At 39.9% G+C, this 10,171-nt stretch overlaps 1 protein-coding gene across 1 annotated transcript in view; it reads left to right on the top strand.

The window, feature by feature from the left end:
• AGO3 (argonaute 3, RISC catalytic component) overlaps positions 1 to 10,171 on the top strand; it is a 99,930-nt gene that overhangs the window by 20,801 nt on the left and 68,958 nt on the right. Inside the window, exon 3 of the mRNA XM_006777409.2 lies at positions 5,664 to 5,784. Within this exon, the coding sequence (XP_006777472.1) occupies positions 5,664 to 5,784 (121 nt within the window). The remainder of the gene's footprint in view (positions 1 to 5,663; positions 5,785 to 10,171) is intronic.

The following is a 10,171-nucleotide window of genomic DNA, read 5'->3' as shown; positions in this document are numbered from 1 at the left end:
CAAGAGAAGAAAAGTCAGTTACCTATGAGGGAGTACCCATACAACTGTCAGCTGATTTCTCAACAGAAACTTTGCAGGCCAGAAGGGAGTGGCAAGAAATATTCAAAGTGATGACTGCCAAGAACCTACAACCAAGAGTACTTTATCCAGCAAAGCTATCATTCAGAATTGAAGGTCAGATAAAGAGCCTCACAGATAAGAACAAGCTAAAGGAGTTCATCACTGCCAAACCAGTATTATATGAAATGCTGAAGGGTATTCTTTAAGAAGAGGAGGAAGAAAAAGGTAAAGATAAAAATTATGAACAACAAAGTGACAACAAATACATATCTATCAACAAGTGAATCTAAAAATCAAGTGAATAAAAAATCTGACGAACAGAATAAACTGGTGAATAGAATAAAATCGGGCATAGAAAGGGAGTGGACTGACAATTCTTGGGGGCAAGAGGGTGTGGGGGGTGTGGGAAGAGACTGGACAAAAATCATATACCTATGGACGAGGACAGAGGGGGGGCGGGGTAAAGGCAGGGGTTGGGCTGGAAACCGGGTGGAGGGGAGCTATGGGGGGAAAAAGAAGAACAACTGTAATAATCTGAACAATAAATATTTATTATAAAAAAAAAAGATGAGATAGGCTGTAGCCCTTTGTAAGACCTAACATACTCAGGCAGGTTCCATTTGTGTAATAATCACCAGATGTTCTTGTGGATTTTTTTTTCTTTTTAAAAATATGTTTTTTATTGATTTCAGAGAGGAAGGGAGAGGGAGAGAGATAGAAACATCAATGATGAGAGAGAATCTGATTGGCTGCCTCCTGCACACCCCCTATTGGGGATTGAGCCCACAACCTAGGGATGTGCCCTTGACCAGAATTGAAACTAGGACTCTTCAGTCCACAGGCTGACGCTCTATACATTGAGCCAAACCAGCGAGGGCTTTTCTTATGGATTTTTAAATTGTAACCTGATGTTCTAAAAATCCATCATATTCCACTCCGCAAAAATTCATTCCACCTCAGACTAAGTTTATTAGTAAGAGGAAACCACTAAAGATTGTTTAGAAGTTCTTATCCTTATTTATTCAGATTTTCTTTTCTAAATTGCTTTCCTAACTATTGCTTTAGAAGTTATAACTTAATGTATTTTGGTTATTGTGGTTTTACTTTTTATTATAAGCTGCTAAGAAGCTGGTTTAACAATGTACACATATATTGTACTAGAATTTCTACATTTGAACAAAAGATCAAAGAGCTCCCATCCTCGCCCACTGTTATAATAAAAGACTAGTGCTCCACAACTACAGTATAGAGAAAATTCAGTCATAGTTTCTGTTAATTATCAGAATTCCTTTTTTGTATTAATTTACTACATTTAATGCTAATGCATTACAATGTATCGATTGGGAAAGCTTCAGTACTGTACTTCAGTATAATTTTTGAGGTATATTTTTGAGATAATTATGCTTAAATTTTTATCTAAAAATAATATCTGGCCCACCCAGAGTGGCTCAGTGGTTGACTATCGACCCATGAACCAGTTAGACGCTGTAGGCAAGCATGTCAAACTTGAGTCATGCAGCCTGCTGGCTGTGAGTTTCACATGCTTGCTCTAAAGCCTTAAGTTCAAATCAGTTTTTAGTGCAATTATATGATAAAGAAGTTTCTATATCTGATGCCATGATAAAATGTGCAGTGCTTTATTATTTGATATTCTCATAATAAATATTTTACTGTTAGAGGGGAGTGTATATATTATTTATTTCAATCTTTGGTATCTTCCCTGACATAATTGCTCTTTAAACAGTTCTAATAAGGACAAACTCAAGTAACTTAAAATTAGTATAATCCACTTGTGAGTAATTCTAGTGTTTAAAAATGTTAGAAATTTTTGTTCCAAAAATCAAGCTTCTTATATTTTTCCAACTATTTGTCCTAGTTCTGTTGGCCCATACAAGGTAGGTTTTCTGCTCAGTTTTTCACGACAGTCCATCAAAATAGCCAAAAACTTCTATAATTTCCTTTGAGTCTTTTCTATTCCAGACTAAAACTCCTTAGTTTGATTTATTTTTACTCATATTACATAAGTTTATATCAGGATCATCTTCTGGTTACGTTTCATATTTTAGGATCTTAAATTTTTACAAATTGAACTTAGTACTCCAGAATGTGAAATGACCTGTATAATATATGATGAGGAAGGGGAAAAAAAAGCCCAGGCAGTGTTGTTTTGTAGATGAGTGTTGACCTATGAACCAGGAGGTCATGGTTCAATTCCTGGTCAGAGCACATGCCCAGGTTTCTGGCTTGACCCTCCAGTGTGGCGTGTGCAGGAGGCAGCTGGTCAAAGATTCTCTCTCATCATTGATGTTTTTGTCTCTCTCTCCCTCGTACTTCCTCTCTGAAATCAATTAAAAAAAAAAAAGGAAAGCAAAGAAGAAGAAATACTGCAGAGTGGTGGAGTCAACAACTAATTGGACAAAGAGATGAGCCAGGTATATACTGTGTGATAGGCATCAAAGCAAAATATTTTCTAGCCCTAAGATGTTTTGGCCCTGCTATTTTAAATCTCTGCCGCCATATTGATCCTTAGAGTGGTTTGCCAAGATTTGATTAGCTTGAAACAACACCTATTTACTGCTAACTAAAAAGTGAAAAAATATCCTGATGAATTAGATCTATAAAAATTTCACCGGAGAAACTGGAATTAATGATAATGGCCACAGATGTAAACTTGAAATGGCAGGAAATCTTTGAAATTTGTTTTATACCTAAACACTGAGCAGTGCTTCATATCTTTGTTGTAAAATTTACTTTAGAAAAGATGATATTAAGTTAAATAATTTCAGCAAAATAAAAATAAAATTGAAAAGGGGGGCAAGTAGAAACTTTGAGTATGTAGAAAATTGCTCTGAGTAGCAAATCAGCTTAATTATTTTGTTCCAGAAAATGCTTTTCCCCCCCTCTTTTTCCTATCACCTACTCGACTGGGCTAGAATTGAATTTTTTTATTCTCTTATATCTATTATATATTATACCAGTATTATGTGAGCATAGTCTCATCATAATATATTTAGATTTGTATAAACAAAATTTAAAAATCATTCTCTCTGCTTCTCTCTCCAGAGGTAACCACTATATGTATTTTGGTACCTATCCTTCTAGATATCTTTCCCCTGCTTTTACAAAATATGTGTGTACAAAAATAAATATTGACTTTTTGATATTTGGTATTGTTCTCTCTGTAGTCTGTACTTTAAAAAAAATGTCTTGAATCTCTTTCCATATAAGTAAATGGGATAAAAATGTTTGCTGGGTAAAAATGGAGGCTTTAAAATATCCTTATTGCCTGGATACTTGAGTAAAGATGGGGAGTGTATGTAAAAGGATAGGAGTGGTACAAGGTACAGGTGTGTTTATTGCTGTCAAGAATCTCAGTCTAGTAGAAGTGAAGTATGTAGTAACTACAAGGGGGCCAGTGCACAAATTCACGCACCTTGAAAAGAACTGTGGGCTATGAGGCTTCAGTGGGAACAGGGGCAGGTCTAGGCCCATCCTCCACACCCCCGCCTGGCCCCTCCCACCACAGTCCCCAGGCTCCTGTCTGCCAACAGCCTTGCTCCCACCGCTGCTGCTCCCACATGCTGATAGCGCTGGCCCCACTCGCACCCACTGAACAGCCCAGAACTATTGGGGCTGGCACCAGCAGCAGGTGCAGCGAGCAGGGCCAGTGCTGTCATCAGGTGCAAGCAGCAGCTGCTGCCCTGATCACCCCTCAGGAGCAGGAGGAGGTGGAGAAGCCCTCAGGGGCAGTTCGGGCTGGCAGCTGCCGCTCACACCCACTGATGGTGCTGAGCAATTGGGACTGGTGCCCGGCACCGGCTGCAGGTGCAAGCAGTGGCTCTGGTGCTGCCTGCGGGTGTGAGCAGGGCCAGCACCACCAGTGGGTGCGAGTGGGGCTGCTGCCAGCAGTGGGTGTGAGAGGTGGCTGCCAGCCCCAATCACCCCTCAGGAGCAATGGGAGGTGGAGAAGCCCTAAGGAGTGATTGGGGCCGGCAGCCACTGCTCGCACCTGCTGATGGCACCAGGTGCCAGCAGTGGGTGTGAGAGGTGGCTGCCAGCCCCAATCACCCCTCAGGAGCAATGGGAGGTGGAGAAGCCCGCAGGGGCAGTTCGGGCTGGCAGCTGCCGCTCACACCCACTGATGGTGCTGAGCAATTGGGACTGGTGCCCGGCACCGGCTGCAGGTGCAAGCAGTGGCTCTGGTGCTGGCTGCGGGTGTGAGCAGGGCCAGCACCACCAGTGGGTGCGAGTGGGGCTGCTGCCAGCAGTGGGTGTGAGAGGTGGCTGCCAGCCCCAATCACCCCTCAGGAGCAATGGGAGGTGGAGAAGCCCTAAGGAGTGATTGGGGCCGGCAGCCACTGCTCGCACCTGCTGATGGCACCAGGTGCCAGCAGTGGGTGCAAGCAGCAGCTCCAGCACCAGCAGTGAGTGCAAGCACCAGGTGGGGCTGCAGCATGCGGGAGCAAAGAATTTTCAGTAACTATCAGAGGCTTGCCCCAATGATGGCGACCGGTGCCCCGCCTTGATCTGGCACCCCTGCTCACCTGCCCCACAATCCTGCTGTGGCTGATGCCCACCATGTTCCGTGCTCAGCCCCCTGCTCCCAATGCCCACCATGTTCCATGTGTGCCCCCTGATGGTCAGCGCACGTCATAGCAACTGGTTGTTTTGGTAGTTCCACTGTTCAGTCTATTTGCATATTAGCCTTTTATTATATAGGACTAGAGGCCCAGTGCATGGATTCATGCACATTGAAATGAATTAATTAGAAGAAATATTTTAGAGGCCAGGGAGGGACCATGGGAGATTGGCTCCAGGGCATGTCCAGCCCATCTCGCCCAGTCCTGATTGGCGGACCCCAGCAGCAAGCTAACCTACTAGTCGGAGTTACTGCCCCCTGGTGATCAGTGTGCATCATAGCAACTGGTCTAATGGTTGAACGGTCAGACACTTAGCATATTAGGCTTATATATATATAGATAATACAAAGGAATAAGTGTTTTAATGGATATATTTGCTAGGTGCTATTTGAGCACAGAGGAATGAGCATCAAACTCTTAGACAAAGAAAGGTGAATGTGTTGGATGGTGCTTAGAGATGATGAAAGGGATTTTTAGATCAGGTTCTAGGATTAATATTTTGCAGGTCAACTGTGGCCCAGAATGATTAAGTAATACACTGAATTCATTCTTTATTTTTGTGTGAAATTCCTATCATCCCTTTCTGATATCTAATCCTGGTCCTGAAAGCAAAACTTTTATTACATGTGATTGTCTTTTAGAATGTTGGCAGCTTTACTGGTGGGTGTGACTCAATTGGTTGGAATGTCGTCCTGTGCACCAAAAGGTTGCCGGTTTGATTCCCAGTCAGGCCACATGCATAGGTTGCATGTTTGATCCCTGGTGGGCACATATGGGAGGCAACTGATCGATGTTTCTTTTATACATTGATGTTTCTTTCTCTCCCTTCCCTTCTCTCAAAAATAAAGGGGGGGCAGGGTAGATAGAATTTTGACAGCTTTAAATAATGTTAAGAAATTACTTTAAGTTGTTAAAATTTCATCATGTAGAAGATTATGTGAATGTATTTTTTCCTTTTTGTAGGGAGGTGGTTGACTCAATGGTTCAGCATTTTAAAGTAACTATATTTGGGGACCGTAGGCCAGTTTATGATGGAAAAAGAAGCCTTTACACAGCCAATCCACTTCCTGTGGCAACTACTGGGGTAAGATATGTGTTCCTTTTTTGGGAAGCTATACTTTTGCAATTTCTTATTTTAAATGCATTTGTTACCTTTTTATTTTATTTCAGTCTATATATGTATCTGTATCATTTATCTTTTTTAACTTTTTTGAAATAATTTCAAACTTACAGAAAAGTTATAACAATCGTGTAAAGAACTCATGTACCCTTTACCAAGACTCATCAGTGTTCTTAACCTTTGCCACATTTGTTTTAGCATTCTCTTTCTTTCTCTCCTTTGCTGTCTCTATCTATAGATACTGCTATATCTATCTATCTATCTTTTTTAAAAAAATTAAAAAATTATTTTATTGATTTTTACAGAGAGAAAGGGAGAGGGATAGAGAGTTAGAAACATCCATGAGAGAGAAACATCTATCAGCTACCTCCTGCACTCCCCCTACTGGGGATGTGCCTGAAACAAGGTACATGCCCTTGACTGGAATTGAACCTGGGACTCTTCAGTCCACAGGCCAATGCTCTATCCACTGAGCCAAACCAACCAGGGCATATCTTATTTTTTTCTGAACCATCCAAGAATAGGTTACATACATTATGCTTTTTTTCTTTTTATTATATTTTTATTGATTTCAGAGAGGAAAGAAGAGGAAGAGAGAGATAGAAACATCAGTAATGAGAGAGAATCAAGTGGCTGCCTCCTGCACACCCCCTACTGGGGATCGAGCCTGAAACCTGGGCATGTACCCTTGACCGGTATAGAACCCGGGACCCTTCAAGTCCCCAGGCCGCCACTCTGTCCACTGAGCCAAATGGCTAGGGTGATAACTGTACTATTAAAAAGCATAATGGCCCTAGCCGGTTTGGCTCAGCAGAAAGAGCATCAGCTTGGGGACTGAAGGGTCCCAGGTTTGATTGCTGTCAAGGGCACATACCTAGATTGCAGGCTTGATCCCCTTGCCCGGGTTGGGGCGTGTGCGAAGGCAACCAATCAATGTGTCTCTCTCACATCAATGTTTCTCTCTCTGTCTCTCCCTTCTACTCTCTCTAAAAACCAATGGAAAAATATCCTTAGGTGAGGACTTAAAAAAATTTTTTTTAATAGTACAGTTATCAACTTCACTAAACTCTACATTGATATGTGATACTTTTGTCTAATCAACAACCCATATTCCAGTTTTGTCATTTGTGCCAATAATGTCCTTTAGCATTTTTTTCCCTTTAATACAGAATTGAGTCCAGGTTCATGTTTATATTTAGATATTGTGCCTCTCTAGTTTTCTTTATTTTGGAACAATTCCTCAGCCTTGCCTTCTTTCTTTAATGACATTAACATGGTTGAAGGTTGCAGGCAAGTTATTTTTAGACTGTCCCTCAGTCTGAGTTTGTCTGATACTTCTTCTTTATTAAATTCTGATCAAGCATTTTTGGCAGGAATTAATATGTGTGTTTTTTCCTTATCAGTGTATCTTATCAAGAAGCACATAGTATTTGTTTCGTTAATAGTGATGTTAACTTTGATCACTTGGTTAGGTTGGTATCTGCCATGTTTCTCTTGTCAAGTTATTCTTTTTCTCTTTGCTCTTGGGAGATAACTTTTTGTTTTAAATGTTTTTATTTAGTTTAGAGAGAGAAACATCAATGTGAGAGAAAACATTGATAAGTTGACCTCCCATATGCACCCCGACTTGGGTTTGATCCCTGGGCACTTAGGTCTGTGCCTTGACCAGGAATTGAACTGGTGACCTTTTGGCGCATGGGACAACTGAGCCACTCCAGCCAGGGCGAGATAGTTTTTTTAAAAAATTCTAGTAAAATACAGATAGCATAAAATTTATTATCTGAGCTATTTTTAAAGACTATTCTATGGCATTAAATACATTCAACAACTGTCACCACTATCCATCTCCATAATCTTTTTCATCTTGTAAAACTGAAACTCTGTGCTTATTAAACATTAACTTCCCATTCTCCCCTCTCCTGAACACCTGGCAACCACCATTCTACTTTGTGTCTCTATGAATTTGACTATTCCAAGTACCTCATATAAGTGGAATTGTACATTGTCTTTTTGTTACTGGCTTATTTCATTTATCATAATGTCATCAAGGTTCATCTTTGTTGTCACGTTATAGGGATTTTCCTTTCTTTTTAAAGCTGAATAATATTTCTGTGTGCTTGTATGTGTGTACACATTTTGTTGTTTGTCCATCTACTGATGGACATCTTTGGGTTATTGCAAATAATGCTGCTGTAAATATGGGTACAAATATCTGTTCTAATCCCTGCTTTCAGTTCTATTGTGCATATACCCAAAGTGGAGTTGCTGCATCATATAAATGGTAATTATATTTTTAATGTTTTGAGAAACCACCATACTGTTTTCCATAGCAACTGCACCATTTTACATTCCCACCAACAGTACTTACAAGGGTTCTAAATTATCTACACCCTTGTCAACACTTATTTTCTATTGTGTTGATAATAGCCATCCTAATGTATATGAAGTCATATCTGATTGTGGTTTTGATTTTGTATATCCCTAATTATTAGTGAAGTTGAGCGTCTTTTCATGTGCTTATGGGCCATTTGTGTATCTTTAGAGAAATATGTACTCAAGTTCTTTGCCCATTTTTTAAGTGGTTTTTTTTATTGTTGTTGAATTTTAGCTATTTTTTCCATATATATATATATTATTGGTTTCAGGGAGGGAGGGAGAGAGAATCGATTGGCTGCCTCCTGCATGCCCCCCACTAGGGATCAAGCCCGCAACCCCAGGATGTGCCCTGACCAGGAATCGAACTGTAAGCTCCTGGTTCATAGGTTGACACTCAACCACTGAGCCACACTGACCGGGCTTTAGCTCTTCTTTATGTATTCTTATCAGATACATGATTTCCAAATATTTCTTAATATTCCATAGGTTATCTTTTCACTTTGTTGCTTTTTTCCTTTGATGTACAGAAGTTTTTAATATTGATATGGGTGATACTTTAAAGGATCTTGTTTCTCATTAGATTTTTTAAGTAATTGATGATTCTTGCTTAGAAGGATTATTACTATATAGTAATGATGATTTCCTTCTACATTTATTAGGTAACATTCTATAGCAAGGAAGAGCATTTTCTTTTTTTTCTTAATTGATTTTAGAGAGAGGAAAAGAGAGACAGAGAGAAACATCAATCAGTTTCCTCCCATACACACCCCAACCAGGCATTGAACCCCCTACCTGGATATATGCCCTAACCGGGTACCACCACCTTTTGGCGAATGGGACAACCAGCTGAGCCACACTGGTCAAGGCAGGAGAGCATTTTCTTTTCCATTATTTATTTATTTCTATTTATTTGACAATTCAAATTGGTTCCTATGTCCTTTTGACATGATCAACTTTTTCTTTTCTTTGAGTATTTCCTTACTTTGTGGCACAAGATGTTCCAGGCTCTTATAATTTTTCCCTGCAGAAATCCTGCAACTTGCTATTTCCAAAAGGAGCACAGGTTTCTTTTAGTTGGGGAATGCAGTTTAGAAATCAAAATATGGGAACTGGGTGTGCTCACTGCTATATGTGCTTCTAAGCCCTTTCAGTGGACAGAAGTAGGAAATTCAGATACGTACATATATACATATATAATAAAATGACAATATTATATGTCATAAAGTAAACCTAACTTAGGTGTCTTGCAAGTCCCGCTTCTTTTATACATACAATCTGTATATTGGAACTCATGAGCTCAAACTGATTTTTCTAGTTCCACTCTCTCCTCACAGAAATCTTTCTTTACTCGCCACATTGCATATTTGAATCTTCCTTCTTTTTTAAACTCCTGGCTTCCCCAAACATCACAACTTTGAGTTATCTGTTCAATCCTACAGTACATGTAAAATAGTTTCAGAATTACTATACCATACCACTACAGAAAACAAACCTACTAATAAGAGTTTATGGTTTTATTTTGTATGCAATTCTTTCCTACTCACCCCTCCACCCCACCCCCAACTGAGAGTATAGTCCAGTGATAGTGAACCTTTTGAGCTCAGCGTGTCAAAATTTTGAAAAACCCTAACTTAACTCTGGTGCCGTGTCACATATAGAAATATTCATAATTTTTTTTTTATATTTGCAACCATAGTAAAAAAAAATTTATATTTTTGATATTTATTTTATATATTTAAATGCCATTTAACAAAGAAAAATCAACCAAAAAATATGTATAAATGTGTCACCTCTGACACGCGTGTCATAGGTTCACCATCACTGGCTTAGATCATGTCGGGAGCTAGGAGATTGCTAGGTTAGAGGAAGAGGCAGACACATGCTCTTTCCTGTTCTCTGGTGGCTGCTGGTAGACTTCCCAACTGCAGTGGTTTTATAAGCATCAAATCAGCAGGCTCCTTCACCCCACACCTCC

This window comes from Myotis davidii, unplaced genomic scaffold (assembly GCF_000327345.1).
Source record: "Myotis davidii unplaced genomic scaffold, ASM32734v1 scaffold88, whole genome shotgun sequence".
Taxonomy (NCBI): Eukaryota; Metazoa; Chordata; class Mammalia; order Chiroptera; family Vespertilionidae; genus Myotis; species Myotis davidii.
This window is presented reverse-complemented; position numbering and strand designations above follow the sequence as displayed.